Source organism: Vipera ursinii, assembly GCF_947247035.1.
Source record: "Vipera ursinii genome assembly, chromosome: 3".
In the NCBI taxonomy this organism is placed as follows: domain Eukaryota; kingdom Metazoa; phylum Chordata; class Lepidosauria; order Squamata; family Viperidae; genus Vipera; species Vipera ursinii.
In genome coordinates this window covers 40289364-40316580 of record NC_139516.1, presented here as the reverse complement: position 1 = coordinate 40316580, position 27217 = coordinate 40289364, and the positions used below count along the sequence as shown (strand labels likewise).

Below are 27217 nucleotides of genomic sequence, written 5' to 3'. Positions count from 1 at the left end.
GCATGCTTTTAACTGCAAATAACTTATACCATCATAATTTACACAAAAAATCCCCACAGCAAATTGTTGTCTGCCTGCCTAATTTTAGGTTTATACATGAAAATCTCCATCTCCTTTTATTTGTTTCAGTTATGAGTTTCTTTTCTGGCAGTATACAACTGACCACTATAGGGCAGGGATGGATGGGGCCTTTATGGATGGGGTCTTTGAATCCACTTTAAAAGAATGCTGTCTGTAAGGGACGAGTACAAAATCTGGGTCTAATTTCATTTTATAGTCTCATGTAATGTATTTTCATGAAAATAAATTGTGCTTGATTTACGAGTACAATGTCATTTTGAAATGTAAGCTTTTAAATATTGTTGAATTAACATTTTTGCGAACAGAACAGAACAGAATAGAAAAACAAGAGTTGGAAGGGACCTTGTAGGTGCAGGAGTCCCTACAACATTTCTGACAAATGGCAGTCCAGTCTCTTCTTGAAAGCCTCCAGTAATGAAGCACTAACAATATCTGAAGGCAATCTGTTCCATTGGCTGATTGTTCTCACTGTCGGGAAATTTCTCCTTATTTCCAGATTGAATCTCTCCTTGATCAGTTTCCATCTGTTATTCTTTGTCTAGCCTTCAGGTGCTTCGGAAAATAGGTTCACCCCCCTCCTCTCTGTGACAGCCCCTCAAATATTGGAACACTACTATCGTGTCTCCCCTGGTCCTTCTCTTCATTAGACTAGCCATGCCCAGTTCCTGTAACCGTTCTTCATATGTTTTAGCCTCCAGTCCCCTAATCATCTTTGGTGCTCTTCTCTACACATTTTCTAGAGTCTCAACATCTTTTTTTATAGTGTGGAGACCAAAATTGGTTGCAGTATTCTAGATGTGGTCTTACTAAGGCTTTATAGAGTTGTATTAGTACCTCATTAGTACCACATGAATCCCTCTGTTAATGCAATTTAAGATTGCATTTGCTTTTTTTTTGGCTGCCACCCCACACTGTTTCCTCATATTTAATTGATTGTCCACTAAGACTCCAAGATCTCTCTCACAGTTACAGCTATTGAGCCCAGTTTCACCCAATCTATAGGTGTACTTTTGGTTTTTCTTGCCTTTGTGTAAGACTTTACTTTTCTCTACTGAGGTCAAATTGCATCATAAGTTCTCTAATCCTAAAACCACTTTATACTCAGCAATGTTTTAAATAATCTTTCATATATGCAGTGTTTCATTTCAGGAATATGTCGTTAAGATGATAGTTGTTTCTATAAATTTGGTCAACAAGGAACCTGGCATGAAAGATGTTTTTAGAAAATAGTTTGATCTTTTTACCAATATGAAAATGTCACTGGAGCATCTGGGATTCTTATTCATATTAGTTTTGGGGAGCGGGGGGGGGGGGATGTGAGTTTTCTCAGATTTTGAAATAATGTTCAAATTGTCCCTCTGATCAGCAGCAGTTAACAAGTGATATTTAGTTCAGAGCTATGAAAAGCATAACAAATTTCTGTATATCATATTCTTGTAAAAGCCCCAGGAGGAGGAGCAGATTTAGTTGATGAGTTTATCATTGTCTGAAAAGAATTTCTGTAATATTCTGAAACAGATAATAGTGGGAAGAAAACCCTTGAGGTCTCATTAAATCCTGATATGGCAAAAAAAAAACAAGTAAAAAATTATAGAAAGTTGGGAAATGGACGATACCTGAAAATACCATTCACCAACAGTAGTTTACATTCTGTAGAGCCATTTAACTGACTTTTCAGAATTAGCAAATAACACAATATTAATAAATAAGGAACACTTAATTTTGCAGTTGATAAGTGGATTAATAACTGCCAATAAGCAACAGTCACAATGATAGAACCTGCAGCAAGAATTAATTCCATCAAGGTTCATATTAATTATCTGATGTACAGGCCAGCATTTTAAAGAGAGGAAAGAGCAATGGACTTTGCTATTTAACTCAGTGTGATACCTATCAGTGTATTGTTTTTCTCTCTTAAAACACATATTTACACTTTGATCTCATAATAAAGTTAATAGCACATGCCTAGAATGAAACACTAACTTGAAAGGAACAGTTGACAACAGCAGAATACTATTAAGAGCAAATACAAAATGTACATAAAAGACAAATTAGTGTGCCATTCTAAGCAGTTTGATTCACATTACACATAATAACATCAAGCATAGTAACATGAACTTCTGGGGCAATTCTAGATATTTTTGTGTTTGAGGAAGAGAACAAGGAAATGCCCTCTCACTTTTCATTTAAAAAATTGACTGACAATATTAACAAGGAAAGTCTCTGCTACACTTAAAAGCAGCAATCTGAATTGCTAACGCTTTCCCAGCTATCCCCTAATATGTCATTCTACTGAATGATAGGACCAGTCCAGATGAATTTTGAAAATTACTATGCTAAGATGCATGTTTTCTGCTTTCTGGTTGTAAGAACAGCCCAGTCCAAATGAATTCTGAAAAAAGTATTCCATCACATGAAGATATTCCAACGAAGCCAGCTGGGGAATAATATTTTACAAAAATGTTCATTGTTCCTGACATCATTTCCTTTGTACAGCTATTCTGATTGCTTAAGATCTATTTGTTTCCATCCCTCTTTCTACAACTTGATTAACACTATAGCACTTATTAATCATTGTTTCTTCAAGTCCATGTGTTTGCTTTTACATAAAAAAATAAATATTTGAAGAACTGAGAATGTACAGCATCAGTGGTGCCACTTGAATTTGATAAAGCAACAATTTTCATACCTCTCCTTTATAAACATGCCAGTGCTTGTCTTTAAGGTGCATTCACATAACATTTTTGCTGCCTAAAAAAAATCTGATTAAAAAAACTGTTTATCAAGAGGATATAGAAACCACAATACTCAAAAATTATACATTATAGAATAATACAGAGTAGCAAGAAATTTTTCCAACCCAATGACATATACTTGAAGATTATATACTTCTTTCTGTAGGAGATAATAATCTCAACAGATGAAGTAACCAGAAAGTAAAGAACTGGTGCTGTGCTGTTTTAACATGTGTTTTTCAAAAGCTATACAGACTAGAAATGCCCAGCTGCAAGGGCAATATGGGAATGTAATTCTGTGTTCTAAGTACAGCAATTGGCATCATTTTCTATATGTTTGGTGGCACTAGGAAAATTGAAGATCTCAGTATTATTATTATTATTATTATTATTATTATTATTATTATTATTATTATTATTATTATTTACAAATCAGGATCATTGTGACGTTGGTTTGTGATAAAAGTGGTTAATATTTCAGAATTCTTTACTCAGTCCAAAACTATATCGTTTACAGTAGAAAAATACATATTAATAGACAAGTTATTGGAGATTTCTGATACATGGATATGGTTCTTTTTCTCCAACAGAAGGCTCAGTAGTTACACATTCATACTGTAAATGGTCATCTGTTGCTGTTGTTTTTAAATGTGAGCATTCAAGCACGTTAGGATTAAAAACTATCACATCAAATTAACTACCCAAAATAAATCACTTTATTCTGCCACATTTAAATGTTAATTTTATTCAGTGACTCTGGATTCCACTTTCCCCTGCTGATTTGCTTCTGTATATGATTCTTCATACGTCAGCAATAACATCATGGAGCTGTTCTCCAATCAGTTACAGTAGATTTATAACTATGCAAGGATTTAAATTTATGTTTAATAGGTAGCAGCTTTACACTGACCTTAATCAGGCTTGAAAACTATTAAGCAGGGTTGGAATTAGTCAGTATTCTGATAGGAGATCACCGGGGAATCTCAAGAATTTACACTGGAGTGGGAAGTAAAAATCCCAGTTCAAGGCAATGGGAAGCCACTTCTGAATTACTGCCAAGAAAAGTGCATGGGTCAACTCATGAAATCACTACAAGTGAAAATTGTATCCTTCTAGACCTTGACTGATAAATTACCAGTGCATCACACTGCCTTTCTAAGAAAGTACAAACACGGTAAATTGCTTCATAATTAAAACATACTCCTACCTGCCTTGAAAATCTCCACATTTCATGATTGATTATAACCTTGCTCTTATACTTCTAAATATGTATGTTCCTCTACATTCTCAGAATAGTCCTGACTGCACAAATGACTCTCTTGCCCTCCAAAATATTGTCTTTGTCTTGGTCCCCTACCATGAGTAAGACAGACTTAAGATACTTCTCCTCTCTGTTAATTAGCCAGTCTCCACCTCAATCATTTTATCTTCTAACCCAGGAGTGTCCAACTTGCAACATCATGTGCACAGTTTCGCTATGATGCATCTGGCCTGTGGGCAGGCAGTTTGACACCTCTGCTCTAACCTTTGTCCCCTCCGTTAGGACTTTATTTCCTGAATTTCTTTCACACTGGTCATGTAACCTCAATTGATCTCAATTACAGTTGTGCTTATTTGTTACCTTTCCCCATAATTACCACTCACTTTCAGTCACTTCTTATCTATCCTAGTCTCCCTGTGAAGTAGCTACTCAGTTTGAGTTCTCTCACTATGCAGCACCCAGATAGTTGCCCAGGCCATGGCAGGTCCCCTTCCTCCTTCCCTTCCTCTCTCTTTTCTTGGGGCTATTCTCCTTGAGGATCTTCCTGTATGTTTCTTCATATCCCATTATTTTAAACTGAGTGGTTATGGAATGAGAGGAAAAACAAGTACAAAAAACAGGCAGAAGCATGAAATGAGGCAGGCTCCATTCCTGCTGTAGTGCCCTTATTAGTGGGTGTTCCCTGGCTGGCTGGAGACAGTAGCAATGCCAAGAGAGTAAAGGAGTAAATCAATCACACTGCTTATAGGGAGGACACAGAGCAAGATCATTCAGGACACATGCAAGAGAAGCAGGGTAGGGATTAGCAATGGGGAAAACAAATTTTGTACAAACAATTTTCTGCCAGCTGAGGACGGAAAGTCAGAAATTTAACTCAGTAGGGGGAAAGGTCATTTGAGTAATAGCTAAGGTATATCAACATACTATCTGAAACCTTTTCATTAGTGTGCCCGTGTATCTTATCTCAGATGATAAAAACATCTTCTCACCTTTTGAAATTATCATGTGCTAAATGATCTTTAGGCAAGTTAATCAGGTGGGCCAATAGCCTTGACCTAAGGCAAACAATGTCTTAATATTCAAGGTCTTTCACTCCATAAACACTGAGAAAGTTATGGTACTAAGTTTATTAGTAAGTCTCCAAAATTATCTACTTCATCAGTAGAACGCTGAGAAATACTTCACATCAAGATGAAAACAGAGTATTTTTAGTTCACCTAAACCTTCTTTTCAAGAAACCTGAAAAGGTCCAAAAAAGCCACCATATCTAATAGTGTACTCCTTTACCACTCTTCTAATCACAGGAAATATGGCACCCTTTTATATTTAAACAGAGAGACATTGTTATAGCATGGGATATGAGGCACTAGAAGTAGATGTTAATTTGGTACAGGCTAGGCTGATACTTGCTCCTAGAGTTGCAACTTTTTTCCAAGTAGATCTTCTTTGCCTCTGGTCTGTGCCTCAAAAATCATAATATTATATAACATAAGACTTAATGCCATCTCTATATCTTAATCTAAAATGATTATTCTGAAAATAAAACAGTGCTGAGGGGACTGCACTGAGATCATTGAATAAACAATATGGACCATGTGTAATATACTTACTCCAGATTTTATCTACTCTGAAGCATCCTCTAGTACTTGTAATATACACACTTGCCAATGGATTCAGACTCGCCTTGGCATACCTTATTTGGGTTACTCTGCTGCAAGGAATTAGACAGGTAACAATCCCAAGAAAAGTTATATTCCATAGCTGAACCTAAATTAGAGAATGGGGAAGGTATATTGATGGATGGTATCAGAGTTTGCACTGATCAATCAGAAAAGACTTGTATTCTTTATTTTTTTCGCTGATGGAAAAAAATATGCACAATGCATCACCCATGAAAAAGGCAAAATTACATTGGGAGTGAGAAGTCTGACACTAATGATGGTACAAGAACATTCTATGTGCTGTATAGTTTTGGTCACAAAATCATATTACATTATAATTCATATAAAACAGAAAGCAGACAAAAATTTAATTAATTTTATTTTATTTTATTTTATTAGATTTGTATACCGCCCTTACCCGAAGGACTCAGGGCGGTTTACAGGGCGTGTAAAATCAAACCAATACAAAATACAAAAGTTAAAAAACAATTAAAAAGATTAAATTATCCCTGAAAATAAAAAAACCCCAGTTAAAAATTCTCAGCCTGGGCCAGAGAGCTCAAAGAGCCAGGTCTTCAGGTCCCGGCGGAATGAATGCAGGTCAGGGACAGTCCTGAGCTCCACGGGCAGCTGGTTCCAGAGGGCAGGCACACCCACAGAGAAGGCCCTCCCCCTGGGTGTTATCCGCCGGCAATCTTTTACTGGCGGCACCCTGAGAAGACCCTCCCTGTGTGAGCGCACTGGACAAAGGGAACTTGATGCTGGCAGCAGGTGTTCCCTCAAATATCCCAGACCCAAGCCATTCAGGGCTTTATAGGTCATCACCAGCACCTTGAATCTCACCCGGAGGGCAACCGGAAGCCAATGCAGCTCGCGGAGTAGAGGTGATACATGGGAATATCGGGAAACCCCCATCACAACTCGCGCAGCCGCATTCTGCACCAGTTGAAGCCTCCGAGTGGTCCTCAAGGGCAGCCCCATGTAGAGAGCGTTGCAGTAGTCTAAACGGGAGGTCATGAGCGCATGAGTGACTGTGCGTAGGGCATCTCGGTCCAGGTAGGGTCGCAAATGGCGCACAAGGCGAACCTGGGCAAAAGCCCCCCTGGTCACGGCTCCTATATGATCTTCAAAATTGAGCCGTGAGTCCAGGAGGACACCCAGGTTGCGAGCCCTATCAACGGGGGGTATCACCTCACCCCCCATCATTAAAGATGGAATAGTTTGGTTAGCCCGAGATGCCGATATGCACAGCCACTCAGTCTTGGCAGGATTGAGACGAAGCCTGTTTCTCCCCATCCAGACCTGGACCACCTCCAGGCAATGGGACATCATGGCGAGGGCATCGCTGGGTTGGTTTGGGGTGGAGAAAAAAAGTTGGGTATCATCAGCGCACTGATGATACCCCACCCCAAAGCCACAAATGACCTCGCCCAGTGGCTTCATATAGATGTTGAACAGGAGGGGCGAGAGAACTGACCCCTGAGGAACTCCACAAACGAGAGGCCTCGGGGTGGATCTCTGCCCTCCCGTCAATACCAACTGTGAGTGGCCCAGGAGATAGGAGAACCACCATAAAACGGTGCCTCCCACTCCCGGCCCCCTGAGACGCCGCAGTAGGATACCATGGTCGATGGTATCGAAAGCCGCTGAGAGATCTAATAGGACTAGGACAGAGGAGCAACCCCTGTCCCGAGCCTGCCAGAGATCATTCACCAGCGCGACCAATGCTGTCTCCATGCTGTGCCCGGGCCTGAAACCCGATTGGTACAGGTCCAGATAATCAGTTTCCTCCAGGAACAGAGGAAGCTGATGCGCCACCACGCTCTCAACAACCTTCGCCAGAAAGCGAAGGTTGGAGACTGGACGATAGTTATTTAAAACAGCTGGGTCCAGGACAGGCTTTTTGAGGAGGGGTATCACCACCGCCTCCTTCAAGGTGGCGAGGAAGACACCCTCCTTCAAAGAAGCAGTTATTACTGCCTGGAACCAGCCTCGTGTCCCCTCCCGAGCCGGATAAACCAGCCAGGAGGGTCACGGATCCAACAAACAGGTGGTGGAGCTCAGCCTCCCCATGATCCTGTCCACATCATCAGGGGAAACAGGATCGAACTCAGTCCAGATAACATGCTCAAGACCGTCTGATTCCTCCACGTCAAAGGTCAACCATGAGAGCTAGAACTCTACTATGAAGAAGGATTGACCAACGGGATCTTTTAGTTTAAAAAGTATTAAATAAGGGTGCATAAATTTATATAGAACATAGAGAAAGTAAGGATGTTTCTATCCTGTCCACTGTCCCCAACTCAGAACACAGAATTTTGTGCAAACTATAAGCCCAATTAAGCACGTTATCAGAACAAACGTACAAACTTTAAAAAGGGTGCAGACAAACTGACAGGAGATATTATTACCAGTGACTACCCAATTTGATAACTCTATATTACTACTAATCCCGGGAATAGAATATACAGTATCTAAACACTGTGATAAGGTATAATTACACTCGGTACTATCATGGAAACAGAAATTTGGACTTGATGGGACCTTCATTTGCTCAGAATCTATGCAGAATCGTTTAGTGCTCTCTCCAAGAATATTTGCTTCAGCACAAATGATTTTATCCTTATGAACACAATCAATTTGTTTCTTCTCTTTTACTGCATTGTGTATTATCTTCAGGTCTCTGTTTTAATAGAATAGTTGAGTGATTTAATCACTTTTTTTTAGCAATTTGGAAAACTCAGGTGAAAAGCTGAGTAAATACTTCTATAAATGAAATACAAATGAATAAACTTGTTCAGTGGAAGACTGCAGTTTCTGGCTGCTTGGAGATTATTGTGTTCTTTTAAAGACCTTTGTTGAATTCCTGGCTATGTTAAAGCACCTAAATTTAGGTAATCTGCCCCTTAAAAAAAACAACTAAAAACTCACATTCCCCATTTTATATCAATTTATTCAACATAGGTAGGTGTAATAATCCTTTAGTGAAACCAGGCTTTATTTTCCAACAGGCAAGGATTTAATAAAGCATTTCCCAATAAATCATCAAATTAATATATACTGTGTTACACAGGATAGATAAGATGCTTTAGACCTGTCCAACAAGCTTCCACTGTGGGGGTACAAAGTATAAAGTTTAGAAGGAATTGAAGCCAAATCCAAGGCAGAATTCTGGAGTGTTTCCATCAACAGGAAACTTACCAGTATTGCAAAATATTCTAGGACGCAAACATACACTTTGGGACACTTCGTGGATTGGCACTAGAGTTAGACAGCACATGCTGGCCAACAGGGCAAAATGGAAGGAAAGCAAGCAAGCAAGCATGGCCCCTCCGCTCATACCCTGTGCAGAGGTTGCAAAAAAAAAAAACAGCAACCAAAAAAAGAGTTTGTTTTTTTTTAACTTTTGATACCAGAAATAGGAATTTAAATAAAACTTTACTTTGCAGCAGAGAGGAAAATTGGGTAGAAATGAAAGAATATAAAACAAGTCTCACATTAAAATTATAGTATTGGCTCAATAAACTACTCAGCAATAAAAGAGAAAAGGCAAAGTAGGATAAAGAGTGGAAATGGACACCAGGGGGCTGAGTCCAGAATTATATTCAAAGTATTATGCAATTTATTTGCAATTACTCTGTATCAACTCCTGTTTTCCATTGCAAAATTTCAGTGAGGAGCAATGGAAAAATACCTAAATTATGCAACTCATACATTTTTACTGTCCTTTGCTGAAAGTAGTCAAGCTCATTTGGAAGAGGTGAATCCGATTACTGGGCTCACACTGCCCATGGCTTGTAGATTGCCTTTCTACCCATGATGTAAAGCAAAAGCTTGTAACTGGTAGTCTTTTGCCCATATAGTTGCCAGCATTTTTTATTGCACATGTTATGGCTTCGGGCAGCTGTATTTCATTAGCATCTGACGTGTCAGAAATTTCTGCACCTTCTTTAAAGTATATGCACATTTTAGGGGGAAGCAGTGTGCAGGTCACATTTTAAATATTGAAATGTTATCCGTATACATAGCAAATAAACAAGGAATACAAACTTCACTTAGAAAACAATGCCCAATATTAAATTCATCCATTCACTGCACCTTTTTAGAAATGATTCCTTTTAACTTCAATATAACAATAACTGGTTATATAGAGTGTCGACTGGCGGCCCCCAGGGGGAGGGCGTTCTCTGTGGGCACGCCAGACCTTTGGAACCGTTTACCGGTGGAGCTCCGGATGGCTCCCGACCTTCGCTCCTTCCGACGTGACCTAAAAACATATTTATTTGAACAAGCCGGCCTGGTCTGATGGGTTTAGGGGTATTTTAACATTTTGTATTAATCTATTTAATTGGGCTATTGTATTTAATATTTCTTTTAATTTTTATATATTGTATTTTATTGTATTGCCCTGCACACTGCCCTGAGTCCTTCGGGAGAAGGGCAGTATAAAAATTAAATTATTATTATTATTATTATTATTATTATTATTATTATTATTATTATTATTATTATTATTATTATTATTATTATTATTATTACTGTATATACTTGAGTATAAGCCGACTCGAGTATAAGCCGAGACCCCTAATTTTACCCAAAAACCTGGGAAAGTTATTGACTCCAGTATAAGCCGAGGCTGGGAAATGCAGCAGCTCACGGTAAATTTCAAAAATAAAAATACAGGTAGATAACAATAAAATTGCTTTAATTGAGGCATGTAGAAAAGAGGGTCAACAAAAACAATATATTATCAGTATATTCTCCGCTCTGCCATGGATGTCACCGTTTTGGTCTCCTGGTGACGTGGGGCTGAGCCGGAAAAGGGGGAGGGGGAGACCGAGGGAGGGAGGAAGGAAGCGAGAGAGAGAGACGAGCCAGCGTCAGCCAGCGGGCTCACGAGGGGCAGCAACCTCGCGAGAGGCCGTGCGCAAGCCATTAGGAGCCCTTGGGGAGGCAGGGCGGGAGCGCAGTCCGGCCGCTGGGCTTCCTTTCCCTCTTGTCCGCATCACTGCAAGGAATTGCGTTGTTTGGGGACGGCGACGCTCGCCCATTCACACGCTGTCCAAACGCTGGTCATTTGCTGCGGGGCTCCCGCTTGGAAGGGAAGGAAAGGGAAGATTTGTGAGGGGAAGATGCCCTATTGGGGTGGACATAAGGATCCTCCTCCTGAAAAATGTTACCCCAAGTATTCAAGCCAGTCTGTCCCAATAACCTGGGAAGCCTTTCCAAATCCCAGGCTGGTTGTAGTCAGGGTGACCTTCGCGCATCTGGAAGGCACCAAGAGAGCGCTTTTTGTTGAATTGGAGCCATGGGCTAGTCGTGGTTAAGGCACTTGTAGGCGAAGCAAATCACAAAAGCCCCCAAATCCTTCTAAATGCAGCCCACGGGCGAGCTTCCCAAGTTGTTTTAATTTACGGTAGTTTGCACGTGGCAATAGAAATAAGCTTTTTTCCTCCTCAGCGGATCGGTGCGGTGAAGAGGCTGGGCTTCCTTCGTGGGGCCTTTCATTCCTGTACAAGGGGGAAGGGGAACTCTCTGCTTTTGTGTGTGTGTGTGTGTGTGTGTGTCCCATCTGCAAAGCTGCCGAGGAAGGAGAAGCGGGATACTGGTTGGGTGGGGCAGCGGCAAAAGCGGGGGGGGTGGGAGAGAGAAATGGCTCCGCCTTTGGTTCCCCCTCCTAAAGCACAGGGGCGCTAGAGAAAGTTTGGAGTTGGGTAAGGAAGCGCAAAATTCAGGAAAAAAAGCGGGGCAGCGGGCGAACGGGAGACCTGCCGACGTTTGGGGAGGTGCACGCTGGGGAAAGGGCTCCTAATGGCTTGCGCGCAGCCTCTCGCGAGGTTGCTGCCCCTCGTGAGCCTGCTAGCTGACACTGGCTCGTCTCTCTCTCTCTCTTCCTTCCTCCCTCCCTCGGTCTCCCCCTCCCCCTTTTCCGGCTCAGCCCCATGTCACCAGGAGACCAAAACGGGGACATCATGGCAGAGCGGAGGAGACACAGGAAGCGGATCCAGGTACCGGGCTGGCTTATCTCCTCCCTCTTTTCGCAACCACTCTGCGGGATGAGTTTCCCTTTTCCTTCTGGCTCACCCCCCCTCCCCCGCCCGGTCACCCTTCCCTCCCTCCTCCCCCTCCGCCTCCTCCGAGGCCGCCGCCAGTCAGCATCTCTCCTACCGTTTTTGCGGCTTTTCCATCGCCCCCGCCACCGCTCCCCCTTCCCCGCGGAGCCGGCCTCATCCAGCGCCTTCTTCCTCTGGAGGGAAGCACCGAAGCCTCGGCCACACGCAAGTCCTCGGTAAATTCTTTTTTTTTTGTTCACTGGAGTATAAGCCGAAGTGGATTTTTCAGCCCAAAAAGTGGGCTGAAAAATTCGGCTTATACTCAAGTATATACGGTATTATTATTATATTTGTAGTAAGAGAGCCAGTTTTGTACAGTGGTTAAAAGCACCAAGCTAGAAGCTAGGAGACTGTGAGTTCTCAGGCATGAGGCAGTTGGGATGACTTTAGGTGAGACTTTCAGCTTTATAAGGAAGGCAGCCACTTCCAAAAATGTTGCTAAGAAAACTGTAAGGACTTGTCTAGGCAGTAAGAATGATTTGAAAGCATAAGCACACATACACAGAGGTGGGGGGCAAGGTAAAGTTCTATATAAATTCCTATTTCTGGTTTTCCTCCCCTATTTTTCCTATTATTTTCTTTTGTATTTTTGTATCTTACAGTATTAATACATAAATAAACTAGATTTATTCATGCCAATTGATCACTGGAAGCATAGTAGGTATGTTCAGAATTCTTTCTCTTGAGTGGTGAGACTTTTGTTTGCTTTTGTTTTTAACATTTAAATGTTATCTGAATATGCATGTGCTCTCACAAAAGTCCCTTCTACTGGGATTGCATTGAACCAAAGACTACTAGAAACATACCGGTATGTGCTTCTGTTTTAGAACAACCTTTTTATTTGTACTTTTGGGGACCTAGATAATACAAAAGAGGGGCACAAGAACAATAGCTTCTGGCCCACTGTGATATTTTGACTTGACAATCATAATAGGACAATCAAAGCCAAAGAGCAATGAATATATTTGTGGTTCTCCATGAAAATAAATTCCTATAATTTGATTGAAACCAATTATCTTATTCTACTCTTATAGTATATTATTATACTATTACTTTTATGAGTACAGATTATCATGAAACCTTAGCACATTGTTGTTGTTAGCTGCAAAGTCGTGTCCGACCCATCGCGACCCTATGGACAACATTCCTCCAGGCCTTCCTGTCCTCTACCATCTTCTGGAGTCCATTTAAGCTCACGCCTACTGCTTCAGTGACTCCATCCAGCCACCTCATTCTCTGTCGTCGCCTTCTTCTATTGCCCTCGATCTTTCCCAGCATTAGGCTCTTCTCCAGTGAGTCCTTCCTTCTCATTATGTGGCCAAAGTATTTGAGTTTTAGCTTCAGGATCTGGCCTTCTAAAGAGCAGTCAGGATTGATCTCCTCTAGGACTGACCGGTTTGATCGCCTTGCAGTCCAAGGGACTCGCAGGAGTCTTCTCCAGCACCATAGTTCAAAGGCCTCAATTCTTTGGCGCTCAGCCTCTCTTATGGTCCAGCTTTCACTGCCATACATTGCAACTGGGAAGACCATAGCTTTGACTATACGCACTTTTGTTGACAGGGTGATGTCTCTGCTTTTTAGTGTGCTGTCTAGATTTGCCATGGCTTTCCTCCCCAGGAGCAAGCGTCTTTTAATTTCTTGGCTACAGTCCCCATCTGCAGTGATCTTGGAGCCCAGGAAAATAAAATCTGTCACTACCTCCATTTCTTCCCCATCTATTTGCCAGGAATTGAGAGGGCCAGATGCCATGATCTTGGTTTTCTTAATGTTAAGTTTCAACCCAAGTTTTGCACTCTCCTTCTTCACCTGCAACAAGAGGCTCTTTAGTTTTTCTTCACTTTCTGCCATTAGAGTGGTATCATCTGCGTATCTTAGGTTGTTGATATTTCTTCCGGCAATCTTAATTCCAACTTTTGATTCATCTAGCCCTGCCTTTCTCATGATGTGCTCTGCATATAAGTTAAATAGGCAGGGCGACAGTATACAGCCTTGCCGGACTCCTTTCCCAATTTTGAACCAATCAGTGGTTCCGTGTCCAGTTCTCACTGTTGCTTCTTGACCCGCATATAGGTTTCTCAAGAGACAAATAAGATGGTCTGGTACTCCCATCTATTTAAGAACTTGCCACAGGTTGTTATGATCCACACAATCAAAGTTCTCGATCCACATACTGCTAAGTCTAGCTTGTAGGATTTTAAGCATGACTTTACTAGCATGAGAAATGAGTGCAATGGTGCGATAGTTTGAACATTCTTTGGCACTGCCTTTCTTTGGAATTGGAATGTAAACTGATCTTTTCCAGTCCTGTGGCCACTGTTGAGTTTTCCAAATTTGCTGGCAAATTGAGTGTAGCACTTTTACTGCATTGTCTTTTAAGATTTTGAATAGCTCAGCTGGAATACTGTCACCTCCACTAGCTTTGTTGTTGCTCAGCTTTTCTAAGGCCCACTTCACTTCACATTCTAGGATGTCTGGCTCGAGGTCAGTGACCACCTCATTGTGATTATCAGGGACGTTAAGCTCATTCTTGTATAGTTCTTCTGTGTAATTTTGCCACCTCTTCTTAATCTCTTCTGCTTCTGTTAGGTCCCTGCCATTTTGGTCCTTTATCATGCCCATTTTTGCATGAAACGTTCCCTTCATTTCTCCAATTTTCTTGAAAAGATCTCTGGTCCTCCCTATTCTATTGTTTTCTTCTATTTCTTTGCACTGTTCATTTAAGAAGGCATTCTTATCTCTTCTAGCTATTCTCTGGAATTCTGCATTCAATTGGGTGTATCTTTCCTTTTCTCCCTTGCCTTTCGCTTCCCTCCTTTCCTCAGCTATTTGCAAAGCTTCCTCAGACAACCATTTTGCTTTCTTGCATTTCTTTTTCTTTGGGATGGTTTTGCTTGCTACCTGTTGTACAATGTTGCGAACCTCTGTCCATAGTTCTTCAGGCACTCTGTCTATCAGATCTAATTCCTTAAATCTATTTGTCACCTCTACTGTATATTCAACAGGGATATGATTTAATTCATACCTGAGTGGCCTAGTGCTTTTCCCTACTTTCTTCAGTTTAAGCCTAAATTTTGCAAGGAGAAGCTCATGGTCTGAGCCACAGTCAGCTCCTGGTCTTGTTTTTACTGACTGTATAGAGCTTCTCCATCTTTGGCTGCAGAGCATATAGTCAATCTGATTTCTGTGTTGACCATCTGGTGATGTCCATGTGTAGAGCCATCTCTTGGGTTGTTGGAAAAGAGTGTTTGCTATGACCATCGTATTCTCTTGACAGAATTCTATCAGCCTGTGCCCTGCTTCATTTTGCACTCCAAGGCCAAACTTGCCTGTTATTCCAGTTATCTTTTGGCTTCCTACTTTAGCATTCCAATCCCCCATGATGATAAGAACATCATTTTTTGGTGTTAGTTCTATAAGGTGCTGTAGGGCTTCATAGAACTGGTCAATTTCATCCTCTTCAGGACTGGTGGTTGGGGCATAGACTTGGACTACTGTGATATTGAATGGTTTGCCTTGGATTCGAACTGAGATCATTCTGTCATTTTGAGGATTGTATCCCAGTATTGCTTTTCCTACTCTTTTATTGACTATGAAGGCTACTCCATTTTTTCTGAGGGATTCTTGCCCGCAGTAGTATACCTGATGGTCATCTGAATTAAATTCACCCATTCCTGTCCATTTTAGTTCGCTGATACCTAAGATGTCGATGTTCAGTCTTGTCTTCTCTTGTTTGACCACGTCCAGCTTGCCTTGATTCATGGATCTTACATTCCAGGTTCCTATGGAGAAAAAAATCTTTACAGCATCGGATTTTCCTTTCACCACCAGACCCATCCACAGCTGAGCGTCCTTTCGGCTTTGGCCCAGTCGCTTCATTCTTTCTGGCGCTACTAGTACTAGCCCTCTGCTCTTCCCCTGTAGCATATTGAACGCCTTCCGAACTGAGGGGCTCATCTTCCAGCGTCATATCGTTTTGCCTTTTGGTACTGTCCATAGGGTTTTCATGGCAAAGATACTGGAGTGGGTTGCCATTTCCTTCTCCAGTGGATCATGTTTTGTCAGAACTCTCTGCTATGACCTGTCCGTCTTGGGTGGCCCTGCACGGCATAGCTCATAGCTTCATTGAATTACGCAAGCCCCTTCGCCACGACAAGGCAGTAATCCATGAAGGGGCTTAGCACATTAAACAGTCTTGAAATGGAGCTGCGTTAGCTGGTCTAACAACACGTTTTAAGTAGTATCCTCTGAAGTGCAAATCATTATGTTGAATGGTACTAATTCATTTAAAATTCATATGCTTCAAGGAGGACAGGAAATGGCAAAGATGGCAAAGATCTCGGCTTACTTGAAAGATCACTCGCAAGAACGTTATATTATGGAGTGGAGAAAATGGATTGAGTATATCCAGAACAAATATGGGACTAAAAAGTTTCATGTAGCATTTGAATATGTCTTTCTTCCTTTTTTTCTTTTCTTTTTATATTTAATAGTAATAGTGTTTGTAGTTATCCTATATGAGCTAGAGAGTGATAGATTTTAGAGTTTATGGTTGTTAGCATATGGATGTTTATGATTGTTGTTTTTTTTTATACCTTGTACTTAGCTCTGGGAAGTCGGGGGGGAGGGGGGAGGGGTAGGGAGGGATGGGTACGGGAGGGGGAGGGGGGATTGTTAAAGATAAAATGTATGTTAAAACTTTTTAATAAAAAAAAGGAGGACAGGAAAACCTTACAATGTCTATCAATAAACCCTTTAATCAGTAGTACTCATACCATGAAATATGAGTCAGTCTCAGCAGTAAAAACCAGTATAATGATGAGCTACAGAAACAGTAGCAGAAATTAAGTTCCCTTTAACCTACTTATTGATGGTCAGAGCAATTAAAGATGAAGGGAAGGAGTACTTGTCCAACTTTCTGAAATATCTTTATGGACAATCAGAGAATCCAATTTGACATGTTTTTAAGTGAGTTGTATGCTGATACAATGAACGTGGAGCACTGATATGTATGCTATTCCCAAAATCCTTTCTCAAAGACAATTTTAAGTAACATACCATCTCCTTTAATAATTCTCCTTGAAAGTCACATGGGTTCTGCTTCATAAAAGATTTCCTATACATAAAGACACCTAGAAATGGCCAACAAAATCTTATTTGACTTAAATCTTGCTTGAAACATGCTGTGAACCTACCTTCCACTTTTTATTGGCTTTCAGTTTAGCTCTCATGAGTCAGGACCTAGAAACAGACAGCATTACCAGCCACAATGTCTGTCCAGTGGCTAACTAATTTATATAGTGATTGAACCTGTTCCCTTTCAATGAAATCAATGTTATGAATATTTGGTTAACAGGGAACAGTGCAAAAGACAGAAATGGCCATGAATAAGTAGATTTTTTGCTGGACAAAATTTATGGCTCTGAGTTTCCCCCCAAAAAAATTGCTTGTGGTGAAAAGAAGTGTAGCATATGAGTGCAATATGAAGGGCCTTTACCAATACCAAACATTCCATGGATTTCCATGCTGTGCAAATGCAGGATTTCTCACTTTCCTCACCCTACTATTTAATGAGAAATGGGGAGGTTAATAGAAAGATCATTGTTAATTTATGCTTTTCCTGTGATCCAATGATAATAAAAATGTACATATTAGAACAGATTCTGCAGGTAATCTTGGCTCATAAATACGTCTGAAAACTCATTTAATGTTTTTTGCATAGTAGAGGAATTTATACAAACTCAAAGTATATTCCTATGTCACATTCCCCCTCTACCTATTCAGACCTATATATGCAACCCACTTAACATCTGTTTATTGGAAAATGAATGGGAACTAGTTGCTCTAAAACTTAAACACATCAAAAGTTTGGATTCATTTTACGGCGGGGGGGGGGAATCACTTCTGAATTCCTGTACAGAGATTGATAAAATTGGAAAGGAGGGGATATTTTTATTTGCTTTTTCCCGCCAAACACAGTGACAAGATGAAAACAATAAGGCATGTAGCTGCCAGGTTTTCACTCTTGGACTTTATTTGGATCCTGGACTTTATTTGGATACTCAAGCTTCTGTGCTTTAAGAGCTACTACCCGGGTTCTGAACTATTGTTCTCTGTGCTCAGAAGTGTCTGCTTCTGCTTCTTTCTTTCACATTATGTGAAACATTATGTGCTTATGAAAGTTGCTCTGGATCTTAAAGTTTTATACCTACACAGGGTAGAGCTACCTGCCAATGACAGTCCCAACAGGTCTCTGCTAGATCAGCATTTATTCAAAGTGTTGTATGTGAAGAGGATATAATCAAAAATTTGCCAGAGACAGGAAATGCCTTAACCTGAGATTTTAAAATGGGATAGCAGTGGAGGAAGAAAAGCTTGACCTCCTTCTTTTTCTTAAAACATATGTAAGAAAAGGAAATCATCCTTCTGGAAGGGCCATGTTAGTTTGTGGTGGTCAAAAATCAAGAAGGGTCATGTGGCATCTTTTCAAAATAGCAAAATTTACTTTAAAAACATAAGCTTTAATTTATTTCTTAATCTGAAAACATGCTACCAGACACCTCTTAATTTGGGAGAAACTTTGAAAATAAAAATTAATAAACAAGAAATTATTTATTGTATAAGGGCAATATGAAAAAGTTATGAAAATAGTTGGCATAAAATCCATTTCTTCTCTAGTTACTGAGGCCTGTAAGAGTTGACTTAAAAGAAAAAGAACATCACTGCTTATCCAAAGAAGTCACTCTTGTACAGGCTGTGTTGAGGGCAAAGAGAATAACCTCTGTTGGGACACCCAAAACATAGAATTAAACTCCATGGAAGTGAGGTGGGCTCCAAATTTATTTCCTGCATTGAAACATAGTGAACATAATAACTCTACTTTAAAATTCTGGCTTTGGGCATATCTTATTCATGAAGGGTGAAGAAACCTTATGTTCTTAACTCACCATAGCAATCATGTAGACTCAAATCTTTACAAATATCCAGTGCCCAAAATCATACTGAAAGTTCACATATTGTGCTAACTATGGTTTGATTAAGCATTATTTCTTTAAAACTCCATTACATATTAAAGTCATAAACCATGGTTTATATACCACAACAGCTGAGTATGCACAACCAAGACAAATCGAAAACTGTATCATAACCTGTGAACCCAAATATAAGAATAGTACAAGAATTGGAAAATCACAGATAAGATAGATGAATGGGATCAAAAAGATTACAAGAATGTCCTTGGAAGAGCAGCAAGTTATCTGTAGAGATGGACAGATAAGATGACTATTTGTGCAATCATCAGGAATCAAACATAGTCAAGCACCTAATCTCTGTTCTGTTTAATGACAACCACAAAACCAATGCCACTAAGTTATGAAAGTCTTGTCCTTCCTGAATGAATAATAATATTTGGGTCATACATACTTCTCCATATGGAGTACAGGAAGTTTCAGGTTGAGTAAGTCCACATGTGGAAGAGGCCTTCAAATAATGGATTCTTCCTATAAGAAGATCCTGCGCATGTGGGTAGCAGGCCCCATGCAGACAGGTTCTTTGTGCAACCAGGAGGTATGGAGAGGCTAGAAAGAAATCCAGAATCAACTTTAACAACAGTATTCATTAAGAGAAAACAGAATAGAAATGTTGCCCCTTTTTTCTATATTGAGCAGCTTCAAAGAAGTAATGCAAAATAACATAATAGCTACTCAAGTTAAGTGACTGTCTACAGAATTAAGGAACTGCTACTTTGAATTTTGCTTCTGCACTTAGCTAGCTATTAAATAGCCATAAAAAAGTCATTCAAACTGTAACCCTCTGTGTATATCAAACTAGAAGTAAGAACTCTGTGGAGCTTCCTATTGTTAGCCTTAACTTGCTAAGTTGCAATGTGTGGATAATTCTATGGCTTTACCTTATAGCACTGTCATAAAGATTAGACAGACCATGTATGCTAAACAATGCAACAGTTGTAAAAGCAGTAAAGACGTGCAAAATATTATTCACCCATCCAATAAATGACTTAATTTTCTCCTATCACAGACATAGCAATATGCAATGTTATTTCATTAATTCAAAAATGCCCTTCTTAGAAAATAGTATAAAAGACACATGGACCTAGAAAACACAAAATAAATCATTTGTATCTGTGAACCAGAACTATTCTTTAATAAAATGTTCTTTATTGTGACAGTATACATATTTGCTAAAAACAAATATAACATGCAACCAGCTCCCTTAAGACATATACCGGTCCCACTATGTTAGATAGAGTGGACTCACTCCAGGTCCCTGCTTTTAAATGTTGTCATCTGGTGGGACCTAGAAAGCCAACCATTTCTGTAACTGCATCTACCTTCTACAATAGCTTCTTCCTGATATGAGGAGGAGGACCGTTACACTCCTTACAGTCTGGAAGGCCCTGAAAACCTGGCTTTCCCTCAGGTACTGTGCCAGAAGGGAAGGGAAGCCCTGTGATGGATTGTTCTTGGTGGTTTGAAATATTTTTATTATTATCATTTTTGATCTTTTGTTATTTGTTCAGTTGTTGTTAGCCCACAGTTATTTAATAAGGACACATCTACAAACCTTGTTTCGGGCCCATACCCAAAAACAGCAGAGTGAAATCCAACTGAGTCATTTTTTAAAAAAAAAAAATTGCTTATACCTAATGAACAGATCTTGCCAAACTAAACTGTAACCTTCTAACCTACTAGATATACCCTAAGAGATTCTAGGGTGTGGTTATCCTGAATCTCTTCCTTCCTTTCCTCCAACCAGCCCAGGACTATGAAGTCTCTTAATTTGAGCTTCTCTTTGGAATGCACTATTTCCTCTCTGGGAAACCATGGTGCTCACGGCCAGGATCTATCTCTCTCTCTCTCTCCCTCTCCCTCTCTCTCTCTCTCTCTCTCTCTCTCTCTCTCTCTCTCTCTCTCTCACACACACACACACACACACACACACACACACACAAACACACACACACACACTCCTTCTCCAGATACACATTCCATCACACCTTGAGATAATCTGCTTCTTCTTCCAGTGTTCTCTTTATTACCCCACTAGGTTCTCCACATAGGGAAAGCTGAATAAAGGATAATTATTCAGCATAAACAGATCCAAGGCAAGTCTCTTGAGGTTAACTAGCATTAACAGGAGATATTAACTATTGTCTGGATTTACCTTATCCAGTCCATCTAATGTTTTTCACATGCATACAGGGAAAACACTTACCCAGAAGAAGGAATATCCACATAATGATGAGCTTCACAACATTCAAGAGTTACCTTAAATGAACATAAAACATATATTCAATGACAAAGATGATAACATGGATATGGCAAATTATTAACCCTTCTTTAACATTGCTTTGCAATGTTGTTGTTATATAATTGCAAAACAGTCCTAAGAAGTAAGAAGAAGTGTCGATGAAAGAGAATATTGGTAGACCTCAACTTACGACTGGCCGAAGTTACAACAAACCCAAGAAAAGGGACTTACAACCCGGATTCAAAGTTCTGACAGTCGGGTTTCCCCACCTCCCACAATCTGGGATCAGGTGACTTTCAGGTTGAGCATTCAGCAACCACAGCAATAGAGATGAACTGCCAAGAGACTACTACAAAATCTAAGCATGAAAAAAACAAGCATACACAATAAAGCCATGGTCACCACTATCAATCCTGCTTTCCAGGTTCTATGAACAGTTATATGATTCATTATAAGATCAATAAACAAATGCAAAGACAGCTGATCATTGGTGAAGACTCCCAAGAGTGTAAGCAGAAGAACAATCTGGGAGCCCTGTTAGAAATAAATGGGAAGAAATAAAAATGGGAAAAATAAGCAGGTGGAGACACAATATACTCTGTCTTGTTCATTTTCTTGAAGTGATGAAAAAGAGAAGATGAAACACTACTGTCCTGAGGCATTCTATCATGGTTAGCCATGAATTCTCATCAAGAATAATAGACCCAAATATCATTGGTTTAACAGTGACACTGAAAACTTTCATCAACCCTGGAATGATTTTTTGCTAATAGCACAGATATCAAGAGAAAGATAAGTATACAACTAGGCATAAATGTCTTATAATCCATTGCATTTTGATGTAAACTAGTGCTTGACTGATCCATGGCCCAGTAAAAAATCACATGCTATACTGGGTGTTATTTTTATGTGTATCCCATGCAAAACCATGCCAGAAATACACACAGTCTAGTCCAGGCAGTTGCCAGGAATCAACACTACCACAAAAGCATAAAAAATAAAAATTAATAACCTTTCAGTCTTCCTGGTCAAAGAGAAAAAAACAATGCCAGAACATTATTTTCATTTATGTCCTCTATCTCTTACCATTTTTTTCTCCGTTAACCTTTTGCACATTTATTTCAAATCTCTCAGGGAGCGGGTGGGGGGGGGAATCTTACAAACATAGCACTTTCTTTCAAAGTATTCGCCATTTTCAAAGCATTAATCAACTGCAAAGCACTAAGCACTAACCAAGATTTAACCTATTCTTTCCAATGAGCAAAGTGGACTAAACCTCTATCTGACTTTGAGAAATCTGATTACTCTTTCTACCTTTGAAGCACCAGGTATAAGAACAAGATCATGCACATCACACTGAAATGTAATTTTCTAAAGCGAGCAGGGAGCTTTTAAAAACTTTACCTGGAGCATGTACTTTAATCCCTACTTTTTAGTGCTTTTAAAAAATATCTGTTTCACTCTGGGTAACAATATCTCCTTTATCTTTCCCAAAAGCTGCATGTCTTTTAAGATAAATGATTTACTACTACATAAAACATACCTGCACTTTGTGTCTTTTTCCTTCTCTTTTGTGCAGGGGTCAACTGGAATCCCTTGCCTGGCTTCTTTAACTGTAGTCTTTCACTCTCCGTTTTAAACACATCTTACCTGCGGATGTAAATTCCTGTGGGTGTAGTAATAATGATATAAGGAGTGATTCAAGGACCTTTTCAGACAGACACACCCATCTACTGTAAAATTCATTATAGAGCCTAGACTATGAATTTGTGTTAGCTCACTGCAAGTAAAAGAAGAGATATTTGTCATTATACATTCAAGAATACACATTTCTATCAATTTGCAAACACTCCATGAGAGAAGTTTGGATTTTGTTTCACTGCATACAGCAGAGAAAGCCATTGGCCAAAACAAATCTTTTCACTGAGTGAAATGGGTAAGCAAGGGAAGCAGAAAGAAATGGCAAAACAGAACGGGATCTTTTCATACAGGGATATACTCAAGGAAAGCAATTCATAAGCTGGACACCTTTCAGATACCCAGGAATAAAAACATATATACACAGTAAATGTATATACAGTATTGGTAGAATTCCAATTCATACAGTATAACCAGTGTTCAAGGAAAAGAACTACAGATATGATCAAATAAAATGGGTGGAGGGTAACACACAACAATTACACTGCTACTTCATGCATATTATATAGCTTAATAACACACATCCTTTAGGACAGGAACTAGATATACCTATAGATACACGTATAGGTATAAGGATAAACAATACCTCCCACACTGAGGTTTGCATATGTATGGCTTTTACAGATATCACTATTGATAAGAGAAATTACTGCATAGATGAGCACACTATTTCCAGAAAATAAAAATAACAAGCTTTAATCAACTTGATGTCTTCCAGCTGAACTTGAACTAACTTCCACATTCATTAACCAGCATGGAGTTTTATGGGAATTGGTCCAAATAGCAATCAATTAGGGAAGTAGAAATCAACAATTTTTAAGAGCATCAAGTTGCAGAACTGGACTAATTAGCTAATGTCTATTATGAACATCAGAGGGACGCGGTGGCTCAGTGGGTTAGGACGCTGAGCTTGTCGATCAGAAGGTCGGCAGTTTGGCGGGTCGAATCCCGAGTGCCGCGTAACAGAGTGAGCGCCTGTTTCTCGTCCCAGCTTCTGCCAACCTAGCAGTTCGAAAGCACGTAAAAATGCAAGTAGAAAAATAGGAACCACTCTGGTGGGAAGGTAACAGCGTTCCGTGCGCCTTTGGTGTCTAGTCATGCCGGCCACATGACCACGGAGACGTCCTCGGACAAGCGCTGGCTCTTCGGCTTTGAAACGGAGATGAGCACCGGCCCCTAGAGTTGGAAACGACTAGCACCCATGTGCGGGGGAACCTTTACCTTTATTATGAACATCATAATGAGCATTAGCTTCAAAATGGTGAGTCCAAAAGGGATGTGGTTTGTGATGGAATGTAGTTTAGATTCCCAGAAGTGAGGCACCAATGGCAATGCCATGAGCATTTTCTTGCTTGCCTTGAAACTCCTACTATGCTGCTGATTATAGAACTAGAACAATTGGATTCACAAAACACACTAAGAGTCCCAATGTTATTTGTTTGATTTTTGGTTCATCATGTTGCATGAATCTTTGGTTAAACAAACAATAGTTTAGTACATATATATGTGAACCAGCTACCAATTTGTTAAGATTTTAACTCTTAAAATGAAAAACAAGATATATATCTTAGATATTTGAAAAAGAAGAAAAAAAATCAAAAAATCAGTTTGTGTCCTTAGGCATATAAAATCTGAAGGATTATTTGGGGATTTTCTCCTTCTTGGGTGTGTCAAGAATGCTTGATAAATGGGTAGAGATCCTGGGTGTGCCTGCTTTTATACTGCTTGCTCAGACTCCAATTACTCATACGTTGATGCCAACTTTTTCTCTGTGGAATCTTAGCTCAACGAATCACCTTGGAGACTACAGCTCTCAGCATGCCGAAAGAAGATTAGCAGAACTAGCAAAAGACAAAATGGTGAGGACAACATCCCAAAAAAGCATTACATTAAAAAATAATTCCACAAAAGAATAAATCCAAATAGTCTAGTCAAATACCAGTAGCAAAAACATTTTCTTTTTCTCTTTCTAAATTGTCATACAGGATACTATAGGAAGGAAACAACTAGACAGACCATTTAAATATAGAACTATACCTGTGATTGATCGCTGAACATCTCTCATTCATTCTACCATCTCATGCATCTATATGAATCGGCTAAAAACCAGTCTATCACCACTTTGAGCCCACTTGAGCTAAAGTGTTATAATGTCCAGCTAGCAAATAAGAAATGCCAAGAGTGCCAATACTACAAACTACTTTAGGAGCACTGAGGTTCAGGGCTACGTGCAACAGAAAAAAGTCTTAAGTTGCCACCAAATGGTTATTTTTAATGTATTAGAAGATTATTAACTGTATGAATATCTATAGTATTAACTGTACATACGTAATTATTTTTATTTATAACAGAATATAAAAACCTCCAGTGATGGAACACCACAACGTTTGAAGGCAAGCTGTTCCACTAATTACGGTAATCATTTTACTGTCAGGAAAGGGCAACCTCAGTCCCCAATTCTTTTATTATGATCTCTCTCTCTCTCTCTCTCTCTCTCTCTCTCTCTCTCTCTCTCTCTCTCTCTCTCTCTCTCTCTCTCACACACACACACATACAAGTATATAGGATCCCAATGCTGTCAGGAAAGGGCAACCTCAGTCCCCAATCTTCTTTTACTATGCCTATTTCATCATTTGTGAATTATCAGTTTGTATTGGGTGCTTACATTCTAAAAGTATTTTTGCTCTTAAACTAGCCCCAATCTTGTAAATGCTAGGACAAAAATTACCATATAAATTCTGGTCTACTCGTTTTGCATTGTCACACTATGCATTGTAGGGCCCTTAGCACTTCTGGCATACAACATTACTGTGCATTCTTAGCTTCCTAATATCATTCTTGCTGTTGTATCTTATCTGTATTGAAAAATGTAATCCTCTTTACCAGACAGCTGACCTCAGTCTGGCCTATTGCAGGTCAGCCGGCCAAGGTGTAGAAATATGAGTCTACTCTTGAGGGTGATTATTGCATTGCTTAAGTCAGACCAGAAGTGAGGAGTATTCTGAGCTCATCATTATGGTGGGTTGGTTTTTTTTAACTTAGCAAACAGAACTGTTTCCTGTTTGAAATTATTGACTAATATTCAGTTTGACAGCTGCATATAGCTATTTGAATTCAAGCATCTTCTGCCTTGACAGCATTTTTTTAATGAAAAAAATGCCCAAATGTAAAAATGATCCAAGGCTGGACAATAGAAAGGAAATAAAGCTCTTAGAAGAATGCATAAAAATATATATTTCAGCTTCTTTCATAATGCAAAAGAGAGTTTAAGGCAGGGGTGTCAAACTGCCGACCCACAGGCAGGATGTGTCATGGCGAAACCAGCCCCCCCCCATTACAATAGAAAAAAAGTTGCAATATGTTGTGACATGTCACATGACATGGTGAGTTTGACACCCCTGTTCTAGTCCATTATTATGTTGTGCATTTATGTTAGTACAATTCCTAGAGACTCCCTGCAAAGTTGCCTGCAATTTTCTTTGGTGCCTTAATCACTAAAGTTGGCTCTCTGTTTCAGTCTGTAAGTTTTTAAAGAAATATGTAGACAATGACTTTAAACAGTACCAATGTCTGCATGATAGGTCATATACTTAGGGCTACTGAATTACAAGGGGTAACCACTGATTAGCTCTGTCTGTAGCAGAAGGCAGGCTATGTCTCCAATGAGAGGAATAAAGGTAAAGGTAAAGGTTCCCCCCGCACGTGTGCTAGTCGTTTCCAACTCTAGGGGCCAGTGCTCATCTCCGTTTCAAAGCCGAAGAGCCAGCACTTGTCTGAGGACGTCTCCGTGGTCATGTGGCCGGCATGACTAGACGCCAAAGGTGCACAGAACGCTGTTTATTTATTTATTTATTTATTTATTTAATAATATTTCTATACCGCCCTTCTCCCTAAGGACTCAGGGCGGTTCACAGGGCAAGAATAAAATACAAAGTTACAAATATTAAAAAGGAATTAAATAATTGCCCAATTTTAAAACAATTGATATGTTACAATTATAAAACCCCAAAAATACAATATTAAGAATACAAGAATAAAAAACCACACCAATCCCCCATCAGGCTAGGCCGGCTTGTACAAACAAAAACGTCTTCAGATCGGGACGAAAGGAGCAAAGATCAGGCGCCATCCGGAGCTCTACTGGTAACTGATTCCATAGTTCCGGAGCGTCCACAGAGAAGGATCTCCCGCTGGGGGCCACCAATCGACATTCTCTGATCGGTGGCACCCTGAGGAGACCCTCTCTGTGGGAACGCACAGGGTGCAGGGAGATTGATGCCGGCAGCAGGTGTTCCCTGAGGTACTCCGGACCCCTGCCATGTAGGGCTTTAAACACCATTACTAGTACCTTCCCACCATAGTGGTCCCTATTTTTCTACTTGCATTTTTACGTGCTTTCGA

The 27217-nt window shown here is 39.9% G+C and overlaps 1 protein-coding gene across 1 annotated transcript in view; it reads right to left on the bottom strand.

The window, feature by feature from the left end:
- LAMB3 (laminin subunit beta 3) overlaps positions 1 to 22751 on the bottom strand; it is a gene marked incomplete at its 3' end in the record, with an annotated part of 70467 nt that extends 47716 nt beyond the window's left edge. The window contains exons 1-3 of the mRNA XM_083358133.1: positions 22662 to 22751; positions 21083 to 21135; positions 19271 to 19425 (exon numbers count right to left, since the gene is read on the bottom strand). Coding sequence (XP_083214259.1) covers positions 19271 to 19425; positions 21083 to 21104 — 177 coding nt within the window. The 5' untranslated portion in view covers positions 21105 to 21135; positions 22662 to 22751. The remainder of the gene's footprint in view (positions 1 to 19270; positions 19426 to 21082; positions 21136 to 22661) is intronic.
- Between the last annotated feature and the right edge of the window lie 4466 nt (positions 22752 to 27217).